Source organism: Varanus komodoensis, unplaced genomic scaffold (assembly GCF_004798865.1).
Source record: "Varanus komodoensis strain SLA01 unplaced genomic scaffold, ASM479886v1 scaffold76, whole genome shotgun sequence".
In the NCBI taxonomy this organism is placed as follows: Eukaryota; Metazoa; Chordata; class Lepidosauria; order Squamata; family Varanidae; genus Varanus; species Varanus komodoensis.
Window position 1 is genome coordinate 384,378 of NW_025336429.1, and position 21,619 is coordinate 405,996.

At 50.2% G+C, this 21,619-nt stretch overlaps 2 protein-coding genes across 2 annotated transcripts in view; one reads left to right on the forward strand and one right to left on the reverse strand.

Moving 5' to 3' along the window:
* LOC123035061 overlaps positions 1 to 2,973 on the forward strand; it is an 87,189-nt gene extending 84,216 nt beyond the window's left edge. The window contains exon 14 of the mRNA XM_044452902.1: positions 552 to 2,973. Within this exon, the coding sequence (XP_044308837.1) occupies positions 552 to 1,315 (764 nt within the window). The 3' untranslated portion in view covers positions 1,316 to 2,973. The remainder of the gene's footprint in view (positions 1 to 551) is intronic.
* Positions 2,974 to 8,945: 5,972 nt separating this feature from the next.
* LOC123035048 (zinc finger and SCAN domain-containing protein 21-like) lies at positions 8,946 to 21,286 on the reverse strand. The gene is made up of 4 exons (XM_044452887.1): positions 21,235 to 21,286; positions 17,099 to 18,009; positions 16,139 to 16,253; positions 8,946 to 13,366 (listed from the first exon to the last, which is right to left on the reverse strand). The coding sequence occupies exons 2-4, from the start codon at positions 17,888 to 17,890 to the stop codon at positions 12,714 to 12,716; spliced, it is 1,560 nt and encodes a 519-aa protein (XP_044308822.1). The 5' UTR covers positions 17,891 to 18,009; positions 21,235 to 21,286; the 3' UTR covers positions 8,946 to 12,713.
* Between the last annotated feature and the right edge of the window lie 333 nt (positions 21,287 to 21,619).

The window sequence follows — 21,619 nt, forward strand, 5'->3', positions numbered from 1 at the left end:
CAACGCAGGCATTTCGGCCTCCGTTCTCTGTATTCTTTTATGGAACCTCAGAATTTTAGACTTGGAAAGGAACATGGAGGTCATCTGATGATCGAGAGTAGCTGTGGATAGATAGATGGGGTGGTGAGTGAGTAAGAAAGAGAAGAAGGATGAATGGCAGCCACACGTGCGGAGATGGGGGAGTATGAGGTGTGTGAGCAAGAATGAGCAGATGCTGTGTGTCTCTCGTGTGTGTGTGTGTTTGAGAGAGAGCGAGCGAGCGAGCGAGACAGCACAAAGCAGCAGAAGGCTGAGGTGTCCGAGAGAATATATTTACCACTTTCATATATAGCTCCATATTGACATAGGCTCCAGAGCAATGAACACTAAAAGGACCAAAAGATAGGAAGACACCATATTAAAATTAGGGTATCAGTAAAAGAAGCCAGAATGTATGGCTGATGTGTGTGTTTAAGTGGGAGTGAAAGAGTGTGGGAGAGTGAGAGAGAGAGAGAGAGGCGTCCTTTATTCTGGAAGGTCATTTTGCATTCAGACGTTCTCCATTCTGGCAGGTGAAGAGAGTGTTTGTGGAGAGGAGCTGGACAACGGTGGGGAAGTGGGACCGCCGGGGATGCTTCTGGGAAGAGCCGTGTGGAACATCTCCCGCCATGCTGACCTGGGCGAAGCCTCGGAGAGCCGGCTGGGAAGCTGCCCGGAGAAGGCCAGGGAGAAGGTGGCGGGCAGCTCACATGGCTACCAGCAGGTCAAGGGGGTCATGGTCCAGCAGAGGATCCAAGACGAGCGGCTGAAGAAGTGCCCCGAATGCGGGAAGGGCTTTGTGTGGCGGTCCGAGCTGATCGAGCACCAGCGATCGCACACCGGGGAAAGGCCCTACTCGTGCTCCTACTGTGGCAAAAGCTTCAGCCGCAAATCCTACATCATCAAGCACGAGCGGATCCACACGGGCGAGAAGCCCTACATTTGCTCCCACTGCGGGAAGGGTTTCATTTCCAAGTCAGACCTCATCAAGCACGAACGGACCCATACGGGGGAGAAGCCCTACATCTGCTCGGACTGTGGGCGCAGCTTCAGCCGGAAGCAGTTCCTGGTCACCCACCGCAGGACACACACCGGCGAAAAGCCGTACAAGTGCTCGGAATGCGGGAAGAGTTTCAGCCAGCGCACCTGCCTGGTCATCCACGAGCGAGCCCACACGGGGGAGAAGCCCTTCAAGTGCCTCGTGTGCGGCAAGAGCTTCGGCCGGAGAGACATCCTCATGACGCACCAGAAGTTGCACACCCGGGAGAAGGCGTACCAGTGTGCCGACTGGTTGTGAAGCTCACCGCTTGGCCAGCGTGTTGGCTGTTGTGCTCACAATCGCCTGTATTTCAGGAGCCGTTGGGAAAGGAAGAGTGTGTGAGGCAGACAGGAAAGAACGGGGTTTGATTTCATGAATGAAGAGGTATAAAAGGACCTCTTCACACATCTTTAGCTGTAGGTGTTTTTGAGCGTACACCCTAAACATGTAATGTGTGAACATAGTGAGTGAGTGTATCATGCAGGGGTGCTTTCCAGAAGACTAGGATTTTAGCACCTTGATGGATGCACATTCAGCGTGGCTGGCTTTGGTTACCTTAATGCAGCTGGCTCAGGCGCAGTGGGAAATCATGGTTTTGCCATCGGGGTCGAGAGCTCTTTCTTTTCCTCGCTTGCTCCAACTTCCCAGCAAACCGGTTTCAAATGGGTTCATAGTTTTGGCTCGGAAGGCAAATGCCAAGAGTCACTGCCCAGTTAGTGTTTACTAGCCGCACTCCGGTTTTCCCAGACCAGGCAGCTGGGAGTGATGCCTGGGAGCGAGACGGCAAACTCAAGACTCAAACCTTGCAGCTGTTTCACATCCTATGTGCAGAAAGGTGCTGAGAGAAATGGACTTGTAGGAATGGAAGGAGCTTTGTATTAAATGCTGCAGTCCTAAGGGCACTTTGCACATGAGCAGTAGCCCTTTTGTGGCATGTAACAAAACACTGTTGAAGCTGAAGGGTGCTTTGCCAGCTCCTCAGAAGCGTGGCGTGTGTGGATGAACGGGGCAAAAGGGCTCCTCTTCAACAAAAGAAGTTTTACTGGCTTAACTGAGACGTTTCTGCCACCCTGGTTTGTGCTAACCATAGTTTAGAATCCAAACAAGCGTTTGAATTCCCAAACTATAGTTCAGGCCTGCTTGTTTGCAGTCGTTTTCAGTTGGTCAAGTGCTCGTATTTCTGCACAGGTCCCTCCGGAGACCAAGCCATGGCTTCCGCTTTGGTTCGTCTATTCAGACCGTGCAGGCCAAGCCATACTTTGCAGAGCTACTTCAGACCATCTTCTCCAGTCCTGATTTTCTGGCTGACTGTTACCTGATTTGATGATTCTGACACGAAACCAGGGGCTGGACAACTTGTGCTCCCCACTAGATGTTTTGGCCTACAGCTCCTCTCATCCCTCATCGGTGGCTGTCTCATTCGGAGAGTCAGAGCATCTGGAGTGCTACATTTTGTCCACTCTCGCACCAAGCCAAACCAAACCATGATTAACTTGCCTTAACCATGGTTTTGCATGATGCCTGAGGTGAAGCACTGTGAGCGTAAGCAGTGACGGCTTACCTAATGTAGTTCTTTGACTCAGCGCTTACTATATCTATTTTAGAATCTTTTTATTTATAACATTTGTGGGTTTTCCCCATCCGTGCATATTTCACTTTCACATTAGAAAGTAAAAGCTGCAAAATGAACACCCAGTTGACAGAAGGAGACTGTCACCAACAGGAGCATTGTTCCGTAACTATATTAATAAACCAACGGTCAAAGTTTCTCCAATGTCGTTAAAAAGGAGAACGAAAATTGTAAGCTATTGTTAGACTGTAAGCCTGAAGGGCAGTAATTCTTTTACTATTAATATGGTGCTGCATCTAGTGTTCCTTTTAGGTTCTTGATTAAATAAATAGCTCATTGTTGTGCATTTCTTTGGCCCCGAGGAACAGACAAACACAGGCAAGAATTCAGACTATTATAAAACTCTTGTTGGAATGGGAAGCTGCCTCCTCCGACTCTGTGAGCGGAGTTTTGTTTTCATGGCCTAGTGGTTGCAGCAGTTCATGCCGGAGCTTTTCTGATCACCTGTAAGCTGGATTTGGGGGAGGCGGAGTGAAGGGGAATAAGAATGTTAGGGGAGGTGCAGAAATGTTGGAAGCGACATCTTGTAGAGGTGCTGCTGAAACATCTCCAGCCAAGGACAGTCGGGCTCACCAATCTTTCTGGGCCCGACGTTGTTGGGTCAGTGGCACCTTTGGAAGGTTTGGAGGTGTTGTGAGCATTCTCACAAATGGCTGCCTTGGCAAGCATGGCATTTGTTTCCTGGAAGGCAAGGCTAGAAGCAAAGTCACTTGCCTGGGAACCAAAGGACAAGGCAGAGGTCAAGTCCGAGCTCCAAAGTACCAAAAGTGCTACTTTAAGTCCAAATCATGGTGGTGCTGGAGATTAGCCCGCTTGTTTTAAAAACCTCAAGAAATACAAAAATCAGGCGATGGTTGGAACTAGGGAATTTGAATTTACAGGCATCTTGGCATCCATGGGAACCAGGTTGGCAATGCCAGTCCGAGAGAATGGGTTACATTTTTGGACTGGGTTTCCTCCCTTAGAAGTTGGCTGCCAGGCCCTCTCCCTCGCTCACCTTTGCCCAATTCCCCGTGACAGTCATTCAAGTTAAAAGCCTGCTCTTGGACGGAGTGGGGAGGCCGAGGAGCCAGCGAGTCCTAGAATAGTAGAGTTGGAAGAGGGGGGATTCTTATTGGCTTCTAGAAAGGAATCTGGTGAGCTGTGAAGGGAGTTTTTCAAAGTGGCAGGAAAAGGCAAGACTGAAACGTCTGGTGCTGAAATTTGGGAACAACTGCTCAAACCAGGATGTGGGAATGCATGGCCTTCTGGGGTGGTTGGACTGCAAGCCCCATCAACCCTCACCTTCGGCTGATAGGAGTGGCAGTCCAACAGCATCTGGAGGGAAACACTTTCCTTTTGGCTGCCTTTAAAGGAGGGTTGCATAATCAACCAGCATTGCCAACTGACCATTAAAAAAGGCCTGACTTGTGTTCCTGTGCCATTTAGGTTTGGTCTACCAAAATCAGAAGCTGATGTTTTCCCTTGCCACTCTTCTCTCTAGCCTCAGGAACTAAATTTGCTCTTTGTACTGTGTTGCTTCTGAAGAAGCAGCTGTGAAATGCACAGGAGCAAAGGCAGGTTGAAAAGTTGGCAACCCATCTCCTTCACCCACTCATCTCTTAGATCGTTTCCCACTGCCACTCTACAGTCCCTTCCAGGTCAAAGTAATTATTTAAAAAAGCAAACAGAGACATGTTCCAACTCACTTTTAAAGCCACCCAGATTGGTGGCCCCAAAACTCCACAGCTGGGCAATGCCTTTCCTAGATCCAAACAAAACAGTGTGCAAGCTTTTGAGTTATCCAGAACAATTGATCAGGTACAAAAAGGCAGGTGACAGAGGGTAAAATATTTTAAAAGTACACAGGCATTGTGGTGAATGGTCATGATTCCCAATCATTGCCTCTACAACGAAATGCATCGATACCAAGATATAATGAAGGACTTAAAGGACAAATCCATGGAGGAGAAAGCCAGGACTCAACCCACAGAGGGCTCTATGGGTCATCACCAGCACTTTGCATTGTCCCCCCGAAACAGCCAGCAGCTCTGCCAACAGAGGGTTTGTGTGGTCCCTGTCAGCCAGCCCCGGGGGGCAACCTAGCAGCAATTCTCCGAACCAGCTGAAGTTTCCCATGTAGAGTGTGCTACAGTAATCCAAACGGGATGTAACCAAGGTATGTGGCACCACCATGGCCAAATTAAACAGCACAAGAAATGGGTGCAGCCGGTGTACTAGCTTTAACTGTGAATGGACATCTGGCCACCATTGAGACTTGGGCGTCCTGACTCAGGGTTGAATCCAGAAGATCTAGAAAGCTCTTATTTTCTTTGGTCACTTTCTTAGGTTCTCAGTTTGGGCCCAGAAGACTGCAGGCCTTCTTCACTGATAGGATAATCCAGCTTCAGTGGTCTATCTGAACAGCTTTCCACTTGCTTTTCAAGTGATTTAAACTTTTTGATGCTCAGGGTTTTACAACAGGGGCTCCCAACCTTTTTCAGACCCAAGGGCTCATTTGGGAATGCAAGAAACCGGTATGGCGACAGCAGCAAAGTGTCCATGGGCAGCCTCCCTGTTGCATCTGCAGATCTTTTTTTCTCTTGCAGAAAAACGGGTTTATCTTCTTAGGAAACTGCAATATCTCTTTGATAAAGGATTTTCTAATTCATTTATTTGCTAGCAGTGGAGTGGAACTAATGTTCTTTTTAAAGACATGGTTTGCAGTATCCAGCAGTTGCTACCTTTTGGGAACAGGTTAGTATGCAGATAAATTTTGTGCTGGAATGGTCTTTAATGCTCACTGATGTACTTAGCTACTTACCTTCTTCATAGAAATTCATGACAAACCAGTGAAAATTGGTTATTTTGACAGCTGAACGACTATAAAAGATATTCCAACATTGGAAGGATAATTGCTCACCTCCTATAATGTGTAGTTGGAGAATCTTCCACCACTTCTAATATCAGAATAGGAAGCATATACAGTAGATGTCGCTTCAAATTGATTCTTGGGTATTTTGCCTGCCTTTTTGAAGAGTATATACAGGTGAACCTTGCTTTTCACAGGTCTAATTTTTGCAGAATTTATTTGTGAGTTTGCCTTCAATTAAATGGGATTTAGTCTTTAGAGTTTTGCAACCTATTGTGGAAATTTGCAGACAATGCGCATGCCCTAGAAATTACCCAATATATATGGGCATAGTTCTGAAACATACTTCCTGGCCACTTGTTCCAGACATTATTACTGTATATATCAGCCTATAAGATGACCCCTGAAATCAAAAATAGGAAAGTAAAAATTGGGGGTCATCTTATATGCTGGCATATACGGTATATCGAGAAGAAAGGGAAATTCTTTAAGCTGTTGCTGCAGCTACACTAATAGGCATGAAGACACATGAAAGAGAGAGGGAAGCAATCAAGCTAAAGTTTGTGGGGGTGTGCTAGAGAAATTCATGGTTTTTTTCCCCATTTTTGCAAGAGTCCTGCACCCCTAAGCCCTGTAACTGTGGAGGCCTGGCTTTATAAATGGCAGAAAGTTGTATGCATTTAATGTATAGTCATTGCTGTGGATTCATACACATCCATGTACCTATTCCTTTGAAACATGGTGCTGCAGGAAAGCTTGCAACTACCCTGGACTACCGGAAAGACGAACAAGTGAGTCCTAGATCAAATCAAGCCAGATTTCACTAGAAGCAAAAATGGCAAAATAAAGTTGTTATACTTTGTGAGAAGGCAAGACTCCTTGGAGAAGACAATCATGCTAAGGGAAGTCAAAGGCAGAGGAAGAAAAGGACCAAATACAAGATGGATGGACTCCATTCGGGAAGCCCCAGTCTTGAATTTCCAGGAGCTGAGAAGGCCTGTCAGGGACTGGAGATTTTGGAGGCTTCCATGCATGGGGTCTCCATGGGTCAGAGACTTGACTGTGCATAGCAGTACCTCTATTAAAAGAAGTGGGAGCTTGTAGAGAAAAAAATTGAAGAACTTTAGCAGGTGCCCGCAAGTAAAGATCTTTTCACTCATGGACACTGGGTTCCCTCCACCTCCCACACACTTTATATTAAGGTTATCATGTTGCAGTGCAGAATTGTACTGCCCCAACTACCCGACTCTGGAGTGATGGGTGATTAAAGCCACTCAGAACTGGTTTTTTTTCTTTTTTTTTTGCTGCTTGATTCACACATGGCATGTCTGGAACACTTACTGAATTAAGTCTGGCTCTTTGGGGCTTTTATTCATCCTTATTGTGCATTTTGCAAGTGGGTCCTCCGATCAGATGCACCCCACAGCCCTGTGTTGAAAAGGGGCAGACAATTCATAAAACACACCGCCATGTCCTCAACAGGGAGACAGGTGGTTTAGCACAAGATCCTAGAAGAGCAGAGTTGGAGGGCCCTAGAAGGCCATCGGGTCCAACCCCCCTGCTCAGTGCAGGACGCCAAGGCAAACCATCCCGCCCAGATGGCTGCCCAGCTGCACCTCCTCTGTGAGAGTGCCCACCACCTCCCCAGGTCATGGGCTGATCTAAAGGTCGAGGAGTTTTTCAGCCAGGAAGTGATCATTTCCCGTTAAGGACTGGCACGGTGCAACGGTGCCATGTCCTGAAACATGGAGTTAAGTCGCTGTGAAGGACCTAGAGAGTTTCAGCTATTGAGCAGCAGAGAAATGAATTCATTCTTCCCCTGACCCTAAGCAGAAACATGTACGTAAGATTTAAGCGGTTCAACTTGGAAGGGCTTGTGAAATGCTCCAAAGGAATCTCTCCAAACTGGGAGAATTGGCATCAAGTGCAGGGCAGGGTAAGCAAGAATAAATTTATGTACACTGGGGCCAAAGATCCCAATTTTAAGTACAAGCTGATGGGGTCAGAGCTGGCAAAGGCCAACCGAGGAAGGGATCTCGGCGTTGTGGTGGCCAGCTTGATGGAATTGCTGGAGAGACGGAAAATACTACCGACAGGAGAGGCACTGCAACAAAAAGGTGCGGTCTGGAATTCTTCTGCTCAGCCACTCCATTCCATTCTCTGTCCACACTCTGGTTTTCCTACCTCACCCCAGGGTGGCCTGTGTTATGTAGGGCAGTCTTCTGTTTGAAGGAGTCCTCTATTTGATGGGCTGTCCAGTCCAAGTCTGGTTTAAAGATGAAGAACCATCAGGAGTGCAAGGCCTTGAGGGTACCCATCACCCCCCCCCCCACCCCAGACAGAGCAAGGCCATCTGATCACAGCCTTTTATTAAATCACTGCAATTATTTGTAAATCTGTATACACACAAACATTGATGCGTATATGGAAGTGCCATGCAAAAGTGAGGGGCTTTCCCTTTCTTTTTTGCAATACATTTCCTCTTTTTTGGCAATATATAATTGGAAACAACACCCCCTGCTCCAGTTAGTCATTGGTTTGGGAGCATTTTTTCTCTGAGAGAGGCGTGGGGGTGTCTGCAGACCCATTTGTGCCCAATCCCAGCTTTTTAAAATTGATTTCCCCATGAATTTCCCCCAAGGCTTCACTTTTGTTCCTGAGAGGTCAGAGTAAATGTGGAAATGACCTACCCAGGCAATATCATTCCTTTCTATCCTTCCTTAGATCTACATGCCCCTTTCTCCATCTTCCTTCTCCAGACACTCCATGCTCACATCCAGACATTCGTCATTTGCCTTCATCAGTCCATGAATGCTACAAACACTGACTTAGCACGGGCCTATTTGGGGACTGATTTTTCCAAAAGATTGTGGGGCCCACCTGCAAAGTTACTGGGGCAATTTGGGTTTTGGAAGGCGATTCGTTTTCAAAGGCTTGTTGCACGGTGGGAGGCTGGGTAGGTGACAAGGAAAGCACCTGAGGAGGAAAGAGAAGGGGCAGAGCGAGAAGGGTTGGTCCTGTGTCACACCTGCAGAGCCAGGATCAAGGGTGGGCATATTTTGGCAGCTACCAAAGTTGCAAGTTACAAGCTCCTTGGAGATGCTCCTTCCCTTCACCTTTGCCTGTTCTCCAGCCTCACCTTCTGGCCCAGATGACAGCCGTGGTGAGGAAGCGCTGGCGGAAAAGCCATGGCCCCTTCGCTCCCAGGATTTCTGCCTGCCCAGCAAGCAAGAGGCAGCCACAATGGAGAAGAGGATAAGCCACGAGAGTGGCCGGAGGCTGTGGGGGTGGGAAGGTCGACTCCACGCAGGTGCGGATCCACAGAGGCGGCCTTGCCCAAGAGCCGGCCCTGGCCACTTTGGTATCCAGATTTCCCTTGGAGGGATGGGGAACGTGAGCAAGCACACAAACTACCCAGGAAAGAAACGCCTCTAGGAGGCCACAAAGTGGAAACAGCAGAGAATCCATCACACTTTAAAAAAAACAGGCAAGACACAGTCTGGGGCAAAAGGCTTCCTTTTTAATTTATAAACACTCAAACCGCATTGTGGGCTATGCAACGCCAAACCTTTGTGCTTGCAAATCTGGGCAGGGGACAAAACGCGCCACCTCGAAGCCCATCACACAGGGGAAGCTGTTGGACTGCAACTCACATCAGCCCCAGCCAACATGGCTCATGGTCGGGGAGGAGCAGCACTACGTATATAACTCAGTCACGTTCAGGGGGGACTCAGGCTCTTCCCCCTCCAATTTAATCCAGGAATTGTTTTGCTTTGGCCCTCCAGGCTGGGACTTTTGTTTCAACCCGTGAAGGAGCGGGCCCAGTTCTGGGTGGGCTCCCCAAGTCCACTTTGCATTCGGGGTAGGGTGGTTTGGAGATTTTAGTCCTTCTCGCTCCTTTTATGTTAGGCTTTTCCAACTGTACCTCCACCCCCTCATCCCTCCATGGAGCTCAGGGTGAGCAGCACAGTTCATTCCTCTGCCTTGCCCCCATCACAGCACCCGTGGGGTAGGCTGTGCTGAGAAAGCTTCACCCCAGACGCTCAGCCTGCTCACATGGAAAAGTGAGAGAGCACCAATGAACACAGGAGGGCTTATTTCTGTATAAACATGCATAGGATCACCCCGCCAGCAAACCTTATAGCTGGGAGGGCCAGATTCGAACCCCAAGTTTAGTCCAGCATCCTTCCAACTGCTTTTGGACTGGCATTCCTAGCCACTGCCTGGAGCGGATGGGAACTGCAATCCAACAATATTTTCACCCTTGTGTGATGGCCTTCTGGAGGGCACTGGGTTAGTGAAGGCTGCTTTAACCACTCCACTCCACTCTCTTACCTTTCTTGTACACTTGTTAGCCTGTTTGTTTGGGAAGAGTTGACCTTCATGGACCATGTCAAATTACATTTTTCTATGGCTCTAACTTTGTGAAAGCCGTTTTGAGAAAGGAAGCAGAAGCACATCTGATTTTCCCACATGCCACTTCATTGACTTTCGGTTCTCATGCTGACCAGGGAGGGGATGTAGTGTAGGGAGGGTTACCAAGTTTTCTATGTGTCCCTGCTCTTGTGCCTTTAGCAGCAATTTCAATAGCAGGCCTTAGCAGAGGATCCCCACGCCAAGAAATGCACCACCTATGATTTCCTCTGCATCAGGCTCCTGCTGAGGGCACAGGAGCAGGCCCAGCCACTGTTTACTGATCAGTTGGCAGCCCTACCAAAAGACAAGGTGAAGGCAGCAAGGAAGAGAAATTCCATGAATGAAACCGATTTGCTGAATGTATTGTGTAGGCCGAATTCTAGTCTGATGGAGTAATGGCATAACTAAACTCAATGTGTCACTTCACGTCCCTCCCAGAATTCTTTGCTTCTGCCATCTTGAGAGGACACTGAACCCTCTCGATTTCCTCACTGGGTCAAATTTGCACAGATGTGTGAAAAGAAAACTCACTTCATTCACTGCCGTCCAGCACATCTGGCCCACACCAGATCAGAACAAGCTGCCCTGAAAAGCCCCAGAACATTTTGGCCTTGAGATGGCAACTGAGCGCTGCCAATCACCCCGACTAATTCCCAGACCACAGACCATGAGAAACAAATCCTTCGCTGTGGTGAGGAAGCCACGTGGCTCCTCAGTGGCTTGTTGGACTACAACTCCCATCATCCCAAACAATTTCCCTTGCTGCCTCGGCCTGATAAGAGTCCGGATCCATTACCACCGGGAAGCCCACAGTGTCTGTCGCATCTCTGCTCTGGTCCCACCAATTCCCAGCCAGCCTCTGCTGGCAGTGAAGGCTTGTTCGCCTCCTCAGCAGGGGCAACTGGACCACAGGAGGGTGCCTGAGGCCTCTCTGGGCGAATCCCCGCTCTGAGTTCACTGCCTTCCACAGAGGAGACTTACCCAGCTCTGCAATTCACGGAGGAACACAGAGCGCCAGGCAAGGTCATGGAATTGATCCTGTGCTGGAAGAGCGTGTGTCGCTCCTCAGGAATCCTGGTTCCCAGGGGATGACTTCCTGGCTCCTATGCTGCGTTCAGCCCGTGCGAAGCAGACCGTGGCTGGCTCCACAAGGACAAGCGTGCTCTGCCTCCCTTATCACCCATTTCCCCCCTCTTCCTCTTCTAAGAAAGACATTTTAGGCAGGTGAGGGGGGAGAAGATGTGGAAGGCTGAGCCATTGTCTGGGGAACAACATCATACAGCCCAAGACCACCTAAATTGGGGATAGAGAACCTCAGACCTGGGAATGAATTCAGGCCCACTCAGTCTGGCCCTCTACCATTCTGCAAGCCGCCTTTCCCCTTCTTCCACCCACCTTTGCAATGCTCACCAGTCCTGAAGTATTTTCCCACATCTTGTGCATCATCTCTCCCATTCTCAAAAGCTGAACGGCCACTCAAGAGACTTAGCTACCAGGAATTCAGAGCTTTAAACTCAAGGATCTTCGTGTTTGGGGCATTTCAGTCCCCCTCTTCACCATGCTCTGAAACAGATTTTGGATCTTGGGCTGAAAGAGGTTCTGCAGGTCTGACTTAAATCACAATGAGCCCTGATCTCCTGGGACCCCTATGAAAGGCAGACAGGACAACCGCTTTCCAACCGCCAGAGGGCCACTGTTCAGCCAGAAGGCGGGGAGAGCTTTTGCCTGTTGGCCCAGAGCTCAGGAGGAGAAGCAAAGGGTCACGATGCCAAAGAAGCGGGGTTTGGTCAACCATCAGGAGAGCTTCCTAAAGGAGAGGGATGCCATTCAGCAGGCTCCCTGCGGAGCCGCCAAATCCTCCTTCACTGGAGGCACTGAAGTTGCCAGGTGGAAAGTTTTCTGTCAGGGAAGCTGTAGTTACATCCTGCTTGGACAATCCTGCACTGAGTGAAGGACAGCAGGTGAGGAATTGTAGAATCAGAGACCAGTCATTGACTCTCAGCCCAACCCACCTCACAGGGTTGTTGTTGTGAGTGTATGATTGACAGGAGAAGAGTGTTATCACAGAAGATTAGAGTTGGAAGGGGTCAGAAGGCCATGGGGTCCAGCCCGCTGCTATTGCAGGACACCAAGTTAGACCGTCCCACTCAGAAGACTGTCCAGACACTTGCTGAATGTCTTCCCCAGGTTAAAGGTTCCATTGTTGTACTGCTCTGACTGTGAGGAAATTCTTCCTGGTATCTTGTCCAAATCTGCTTTCTTTTAACTTAAGTCCACTATCCCGTGTCCTACACCCTGGAACGGACGAGAAGAGATCCTGTGCTTCCTCTTTGTGACAGTTTTTCCAGTACTTGCAGAGTGATATCAGAAGGAGGCATTCTGCACTACCTTTCTAGTTACCAGAGACTTGGTGCCGTGATCTTGCGTGCAGAAGTAATTCAGAGAGTGACTGAATTAGCAGGCTGTGAAAGAGATACTGGTGCAAATTTGGATCGGAAGCAAAGCTAACTCGAGCGGGCTACTTGGATAGACGTGTGGAGGGGAAACGTAGCTGGCCATCTCCCGCTGCCTTGTCAAAACAGTACCCACCCCAGTCAAGCTCGCTGTTTGCCAGGACCACAGAGGCTGATGGGAGTCTGAATTCTGGCTGTGGCCCAAACTCCCATTACAGCAAGGGGAGTATCTAGACTGCCTCAATAGGCTGTACGAAGATTTTCACCAAGATTTTTGCTTACAAGGAAAAAGACACACCCCGCCTCTCAATGATGGTGCTTGATAAAGTTTGAGTTGTCACTGAACCGCTTCCCACAGATGGAGCACTCATAGGGCTTCTCCCCTGTGTGGATCCTCTTGTGGACAATGAAGTTAGAGTAGTCATTGAAGCGCTTCCCACAATCAGGGCACTTGTAGGGCTTTTCGCCCGTGTGGATTCTCTTGTGTCTTGTGAGACTGGAACCCGTATTGAAGCCTTTGCCACAGTAAGAGCACTTGTAGGGCTTCTCGCCAGTGTGTACCCGCTGGTGGATGAGGAAGGCGGCGCGGCTGACAAAGCTTTTCCCGCAATCTGAGCAGTTGTACCATCTCTCCCCAGAGTGGGTTCTCTCGTGAGCGATAAGATTGGACCTCCGGCGGAACAGTTTCCCACAGACGTGGCAAGCATTGTCTCTCTCGCCAGGGAGGATCCCTTGCTGCACGAGGGTTTCATCCAGGTCCTCGTATGTGCCCTGGGAGTTAATGAATTTGCCTCCTTCCCTTTCTAGGCAGTTCCCGTACAGGACCTCACAACCATCTTCCCGATCAGGACAGTGTGGAACATTTATCTCAGCTCTTTCGGACAACATCCAATGGGACTCCAGAGCCCCAGAGTTTCCTGGGTTATTTTTCTCTGTCCTGCATAACTTTACATTGCCTGCTGGCATGAACAAACGAAAACAAATCAACACAAACTGACCATTCCCTTCAGAAATAAGAAACGCCCTGCTGGGTTGGACCAGAGAGCAAGAGAATGTGCCCAGCCAGGCACATCTTCCCACTTCTTGGGAAGTTCAGAAGTAGGATGGGGGACGGGTCATTGCTCTTTGTCCCTTGAAGGTGACATTCAAAGATAATTCTCCTCTGGCCATATCAGTTTGATGTTTAGCTCCCAAGGACCGTAGGCACTAAGAACTGACACAGGGCCATGAATCAATCTATGCCACTTTTCTGAAGCCTGAAGGATCCCCAGATGTTGTGGGACTACATTCCCATATCATCTTCAGCCAGAGTGGCCAATGGCTGGGGAAGGCGGAGGAGGGCTTTCTCTGCGGTGGTGCCCAACCTATGGAATTCACTCCCCAAAGAGGTCCGCCTGGCACCGTCGTTACTGGTTTTTCGGCGCCAGGTAAAGACCTTTTCATTTAAACATCATTTTAATTGTTAAAATATATGATCTGGCCAGGGCAACTTCTTCTTCCTTCTCTTTTCTCCTCCTATATTCTTTATTTACTTATTTTATACTGTTAATTTTAATTTTATATTATTGTATCTCAGCGTATTTTTGTATTTTTGTATTTAGTGGTAATTTATTATGTTCTATTGTATTTCAATGTATCTTATTGTGTTGTAAGCCGCCCCGAGGCTTCGGCAAGGGGCGGCATAGAAATGCTATAACAACAACAACAACAACAACAACAACTGTGTTTGGCAACCTAACATGGGAAAGGCTGCATTCTGAGTCCCTGCAAGAAGGCTGGGGAACCTGTGGACCTCCAGGTGTGATTTCGTGAGAGCTTCTATCATCTCTGTCCACTGGCCCTGCCGACTGGGAGCAAAGAAGGCTGGGAACAGTTTTTATTATGCATTTCTGTACTGCCCCACAGCTGAAGCTCTCTGGGCAGTTTGCAAAACAGAACATAAAACCAAAAATACAAGTACCCAAATTATGAATGTCTGTTATGAACAACCCATACTTGCAAACAAACTGCCAAATAGCCCGATTTTTTTTTTTAGATTACTGTAGAAAATCATCATTACCATAGAGAGAGAGGAAGTGAAAGGGTAGAGAGGGAGGCCTCCAAAGCATGCCTTCCTGTCCTGCCATCAGGAGAGGGAAATCTTTCCAGCATTTCCTTGTTGCAAAGACGAGGCACTGGTAAGTTTGGGAGGGGGGAAAGCCTAGAGACATTTGCCGGCTTTCCACTTTCATGGGGGTCCTGCACCCCAACCCCGTTTTCCCCCTGTACTTTGAGCTGTATATTGATATTGTTAGCCACTTAGAGAGCTCTGTCTGGCTACTGAGTGGCATAGAAATTTGAATATAAATAAATTATTGTGGAAGGCTGACTATATGTGATCTGACTTACATACAAATTTGCCTTAAAGATGAATTTCTGTTTTCTCAGGAACGGAACTCATTTGTGACCTGGGAACTGCCTGTATAAGGTCGTTGTTGCTGTTATTATGATTACTATAATTATTATTATGGCCAGTTATATTTCTTTACTGCACAATAATTGGAGCCCTCTAAGTGGTTTACAACAGCACAGAAAATGCAATATAAAAGTATCATAAACATTACGATACAAAATTTTAAGCCAAATTTAAAACCATAGTTAAGAAGCTGTACTATTTTATGCAGACTAGCTCATAAGACCAGTGAAGCAGCTGACATCATGCCCTAATATAATATTAAAGCTAATTAAATGGCCTGTGATAGAAGGCAGTCTTAGCTGGGTGCTGAAAAGATATTAGAGTTGGAGCCAGGAGGGCCCCAGGGTGGTGCTTGTTCCAGAACTGAGGGGCCGCCACTTCAAAGGCCCTGCTTGTTGCCACCAACCAAGCCCCACTCCAAGGCAGCAAACAAAGGCAGGCCCCTTATCTTGATCACAGTGTCTGGAGAGGCAGTGTTGGGAGAGGTATTCTGGCAGCTATTCCAGTTCCAGGCCATGCAGGACTTTTGTAGGTTAAAAGCAGTTCCCTGAACTGGGTCTTGTGCCATCTGGAATGAAGCCAACGCTAAAATACAGTGGGAGGGCCACCAGCTCCTCACCCCGGACTCAGAGGCACTATTTCTGCCTCCCTGCTGCACCGCACTGCCAAATTGCAGCTGAAGGGACGCCTCATTCCCCAAAAAGGGGTATTTTAAAGATGGCCTGACCACTCCATCTCTGCCTGATCCTGTTCAGCCTGAACCCCTTGGGAAAGTGGACAGCTGAGCTACAATCCCTGCACCAGATCTTTCCAGTCATAACCACCAGGTGGACTTGGCAGAACAGCCCTGCTCCTCAGTGGAGACGGAGCAGAAGGAAGCTGCCACAGAGACGCCTCTCCCAAGTCTGCATTACCAGCAGTTTGGGCTGCAGGCTGAAAGACACTGCAGGAATGGAAGGCGCTGGCCCTGCCCCTCCTGCCTGTAGCCCCGCCCTCCTGCCACTGGCCCTGCCCACTCTTGGGGTGCAGGCCCAGAGGGCCCGGACTATGACCACCGTCCCAAGATTTAGGCCTACTTGGGAGCAAGCTCTGTGCTGCACAGCGCTTTTGGCTTTGGGGCAAACCTGAGACCGGCTCTGTGCGATGCTGGTCTAGTCTTTCCCTGGTTCCCACCAAGGCTGAGAGCAGCCCAGCACTTCCAAGCTTCGGCATGGCTGCCTCGTTCCCCTTGGCAAGGGCAAATTCCCCAGCAGGCACAACTCCCAGAGACCCTTACCCAACAGAGCAGCGCTTCCGTCCCCCTCCTGCTTCATCACCCCAAAGAGCGGCCTCCGCCAGGCTTCCGATGGAGCATTTTCCGCCGAATTTTCCTCCTCAAATGGGTTGAGGGCCTGAAACAACAGAAAAGACCCTGGTTAGGAGGAGCAACTACTACACTGCCATGCCGTGAGCCGGCCTCTTCCCTCCTTCCTGCTTTTGGTTTCCTTTTGGTTTTTCCGTGAAATGACCACAAGGCCCATGAAGTTGTTCTGGTACCGCCAACAAGCTGCTGGGCTCCGAATGCTTTCGTTTTAAGTCTGCATGCCTTTTGCACCAAGCTCTCCTTGTGATTATTCTCCCAAGAGCTCCCTCCGTTCAAATACTGTTTCTCTCCCTATGTCCCCAAGCCAGAACAAATTTGAGGCTTCAGTGGCAGCATTCATCCCCTCTCCTCTTTAATTAATTTAAAAATAAAACATTTGGTTCTTAGGAATTTATACCTGAAATCCATGGCTTCTGCTTTCACCACACTTAGGGAGGCAAACAAGACAATTCATTGTTGGTTTCCATGTACCTTCCTGGCTTATTTGCCAGCCTTATCCCCACAAACCCAAAATAACATGGAGCCTTCCCTGCTCTCCATATCTAATTCCCCTCTGCTTCCCTGCCCATCCCCTTGTCCTTTTCTGTCATGTAAACTCCCTGATGATTCGGTTAATTATCCACAAAGGGCTCCAGAAACCTCTCTGGGCTGAGAAGCAGCCTGAGAGTGTGATCTAAAGGAACATGAGGCACCCAGCCTGCTGAAGCTAAGCACGTCTGAGGCTGGCCTGAGCTTGGAGGGGAGACCCCCAGGGGACTGCATGGAGCCACCTTGAGTTCCACCATGGGGGAAAGGTGGGCTATAAATACCATAAATAAATAAGAAGGCGGCTGTAGAGAACAGGATCCCTCCCCACCCCAGACCAAGGATCACCTGCTCTTCCTGGGCCTCGTTCTCCTGCTGCCGCTGCAAGAAGTCTTCGGCAAGGATCACCGCCTGGGTGCAGGTCTGCGGGCTGCACTCCCGGACCCAGCCCTGCATCTCCGGGGGCAGGACAGCCAAGAACTGCTCCAGGATCACCAGCTCCAGGATCTGCTCCTTGGTGTGCCGCTCGGGCTTCAGCCACTGGTGGCACAGCCTGCGGAGGTGCCGGCAAGCCTCGCGGGGCCCCTCGGCCTCCTGGTAGCCAAACTGCCGGAAGAGGCGGCATTCGTCGTGCGAGCTGATGGCTTTGTGGCCGGGGGTCTCCCCTTTGGAGCTCCAGCTGTCCATCTTGTCTTTGGCCAGGGTGCCTCTCTCAGCTTGGTGGGCTTCCCCACTCAAGCCGGGCGGGAGCTGGGAGGCTCTCTCGCCTCTAGGCCGATGGCTGGGGTCTGCCATCCCTGACACGGGAGCTGGGGGAGCTCTAACCCTGTTCGGAGGGAGGGGCCCCAGAGGCTGTGGGCCCTCCCCTTCCGCGTGGGGCGACTCCAGGACCTTCAGGAACTCTTGCAGTTGGGATTCCCAGCGCTGCTGCAGGCCCTTGCGGGGCTCTCGGCTCACCTCCTCTGGGATGGTTCTTTCCCAGAAATCCCGAATATTCTCCATGTGGATGACCCGAGGGCCTCGTCCTCCCGCCTTCCCTGTCTCAGGCCCAGCCAGACTCGTCTCTTCCGTTCCTGTCCCCTTCACTGGCTCGTCCTGCGAGAGTCCTGGGGCCAACACATCTCTGGGCTGTGCGGCCATCTTCTCCCCTGGGGCAAAAGTGATGCCAGCCGTTGGCACTGCCAAACCTACTCCCACGGAGCTCAGGAACGAGCAGAGTTGCAAACTGAGGTGGTCAATGTAGCAAGCAGGACGTCGCCCTGAAGCAGAGAGGGACCATCAGATGGAAACCACAGAGAACCCCCCTCTGCCCTGGCTAGTGCAGCCGACACTGAGAGATAACAGGCATCAGATGCCAACAACCTCTGGAAAGCCGTAGACCCCCGCACCTGCTCTACGGGTGCAGCACGGGGAAGCGCCCCATCGACTTGTTCCTAAAAGCAGCACCCCAAAATCATCAGCCGGTGCCTCTGGCAGGCTTTATCCTGGAGGCTGGCTCTGGCTTACTAAGGCAGCCTGCTTCAGACTACGGTTCCAGGCATTCCTGACCGTGGTGGGTGGAACGAGGCACGGTGGACTGAGAAGTCCCCAAGTGCTGTATCGGGATCTCTGGCAGGCCACGGGTGGTCCACAGCACCAAACCCTCCTAGAGGTGGCTTTTCATAGGATGCAAAAGAGTACAGAAGACGAGGGACCAGCCTGTTTTTCAGTGCTTGGTGGCCATCAGACTCAATAGACCCGCCTTCTTCAACAGGGCACCCTTCAGGCCAGAATTCCTGACCTCTGGGCGTCCTGCCCAGGGCTGATGGGAGCTGGGGTCAAGCAGATCCGATCTAGCACAGCTCTTCTGGTATCGACATCGGCCGGCAGGGGGTCTCTACAGACACAAGGCTATGGGCTGCGGACAGACATCTCCTCCACCCTGTATTTGCCCCATGCCCTACAACAGATCATTCCAGACATTAACTCTTGGAAGAAGCACTTCCTGTGTCTAGGCTGAAAGGCTGGCCCATGAATTCTCCATCCACCAGTCTGACCTTCATCTGGAATGAGGTGAACTCCAATGGAAGCAATTAATTTCTGGCTACGCCCTTCTTTGAGGTTGACAAGCCAAGGGGAGTGCCAAAGATTTTGTGCCTCAAACAAGGGGTGGGACTAGAAGAGCTGGAGTAGTGATTAAAAGTGTGGCATTAGGACTCAGTAAACCCGGGTTCTAATCACAGGTTCTCAAACTAACCTACCTCACAGGGTTGTTGTGAGGATAAGATGAAGAGGAGGATTGTATAAGCTGCCTTAAGTTCCTTGGAAGGAAAAAAGGTGGGATAAAAATATAGTAAATCGATGGCCTACAACAGGGCCCCCAGCCCTTTGGGACACCCGAGAGTCATCTAGGAATTTGAAATGCTACTGTTGTGGGTGCAACCACAGAGTGGTTCCCCTGGAGGACGTGGCTTGTCTCATACTGGCTGCCATGAAGGCCTGGTCAGTCAAAAATGGTGGCAGTAGGACGAGCTAGTTAGGCTAGAGGGTGGACGGAGGAGGAAGTAGCGAGGCAAGGCACAGAGGGGAGAGAAAGAACAGGGCTAGGGGTTGTGGGAAGAGAAATGGCAAGATCAACTGGAGAGATGGTTTAACTCAGTGTCCTGCACAGAGCAGGGGGGTCAGACCCGATGGCCTGATGGGCCCTTCCCACTCTGCTGTCCTAGGATTCTGTGAAAAGGGAGAGAAAGAGCAAGCCTGAGGCCTCAAGGGGAGAGAACAGAAGCTAGGAAAGGGACAGGAGAAAAACAGCAAAGGGAAACAGTAAGGTTGGAGGCTGGAAGGAGAAAAGGAGAGCACAAGGGGAACAATCTGCGGGTGGGGACAGAAGAAGACTTAATAAGGTCGGGGAACAACTCATTTGTTCGGGTTCAGGAACACAAAGGAGAATGGGCCGCCCTAATGTTTTTCTAGGGAGCAAGGAACAGAAAGCTTTGCAGGCACTGCTGGAGTTCCCTGCAGGGATCCCAGGCCTACAAAGCCCCTCCAAATTCTAGTGCGATGAGAGGGACAGAGTTAAAATACCCCCCTCTGCTGGCTCCATGCTACATAAAGCATCACCACATCCCTCCTGGGGAGTCTCTTTTCTAAACTTCAAACCACCTCAGCTCTTTTAGCATTTCCCCACAAGGAAGATGCTCATGAACACACATGCAGCACTGCAGACATGTGACCATAGGGTCAATTTATATACAGACAAAATAGCAACCCTTTCCTTTTTAATTCCTTTCCTAGTAATCCGTAGCTCAAAGTTCACCTTTTCCCCACCCCCGGAGCACACGTGCAGAGTGCAATCCTGTACATACCTTGTTCTTTGACTTACTTTGCCCCATAGGACTTGGCATCAAGATCAGTGACTGGCAGATACGCAAAGTTAGTTCCAAGGAGGAAGCTACTGGTTGCAGCAAACCCACCAAAGATGCTTGTGCCACTAAGCCAACTGTCCTGAAACTGGTGCCCTCCAGGTGTCTCGGACTTTTTCACCTCCCGGTATTCCTGACCATTGGGCACATGGCTGGGATTGATGGGAACTGAAGTCCAACCCACCTGGAGGGTTTCAGGTTGGGGAAGAGGGGTGTGAACTCACATGCACACTGTCCACTTTTCATGACAATGCATTCTGTGGTAAAATGGTTAGCCTTTAATGTACCCCAAATGTCCCTGTCCATTTACACCTTCTTTCCACGAACAATTTCCCCAATATTTTCTAATAAATGATACAGATTCTACTGCCTCACCATTATTTATGCCTTCCCCAAGCTGGGGCCCTTCAGATGTGCTGATCTACTATTTCTGGAATACCTAATCGTGGGGCCATAATTATTTGCTGCTTCATGAGAGTTGCACTTGCAACATATTCAGAGCGCTCCAGGTTGAGCCAAGGCTGAAACAGTGTTTTTGGCATCAGCCTTCCCCACAAGATTAAATTCCACTGCGTAAGTGCTGGACTACAGGGCCTATCATTCATCTTAGCGGGTCCTCATGCTGAGGTGTCTGGGAACTTGGGAAGTTTTGGTCCATCGCTTCTGGAGAACGCCACTTTGGGAAAGCTACAATAACAGTACAAGGGTCCCACGGCAAGACTTCCCCCTGCAAAAGCATCGGCCTGCGGCGCTTATCATCCCCAGCCAGGGCGGCCACAGGCTTGACGTCGGAGGACCATGGGATTTGTAGTCCAGCACTGGAAACTGCTTGGGGCAGCCGAGGTTATTGAGAAGCGGCGTCCATCAGCCGCCTGGGGGAAGGCACGCCTCCTGCTGCCACCCGCGGATCAGGCAGCGGCGCCAAGCACAGGCGCAGGGGCTGGATGGAAAGTTGGCAGTCTCCGGGGGGAGCGTCCCGCGCCTGCGCGCGCTGCCCGCCCGCGTGCCCGCCGCGCCGGGGCTTCTGCACGCGCCGCACGAGGCTCCTGCCCCCCCCCGCGCCCGCACGCGCGCCCCGCTCACCTGATCCGCCCCCCGCGAGCCACGAAGGCTCCTCCGCGGCGGGTCTGGGAAATTCAAAGGCCACTTTCCCACGGTGGGCGGGGCAGGAAGTGACGTGTACTGTTTACATCCCGCCTTCCCGCCACAACATCCGGCCCGCTCTAGGAATGGGAGGGGGGGAAGCTCTCATTCAATTTAACTCTTTAAGTATGTATGCATGTATAATATTGATTTATTATCTTTATATCTGGCCTTTTTTCCTTCCAAGGAACTCTGAGCGGCTAACACAATTCCCCTCCTGCTCTCTATTCTATCCTCAGAACAACAACCCTGTGAGGTAGCCTGGGCTGAAATTCTGTGACTGGGACTAGAACCCGGGTCGCCTGAGTCCCAGTCTCGCGCTCTG

Coding starts and splice junctions, on each gene's coding strand:
- LOC123035048 (XM_044452887.1), bottom strand. CDS start 17,890: ATGGCCGCACAGCCCAGAGATGTGTTGGCCCCAGGACTCTCGCAGGAC. Junction 16,254..17,098: donor ACGAGGCCCAGGAAGAGCAG/GTGATCCTTGGT, acceptor CTGTTGTTTCAG/GCCCTCAACCCATTTGAGGA. Junction 13,367..16,138: donor CGGAAGCGCTGCTCTGTTGG/GTAAGGGTCTCT, acceptor TGTTCATGCCAG/CAGGCAATGTAAAGTTATGC.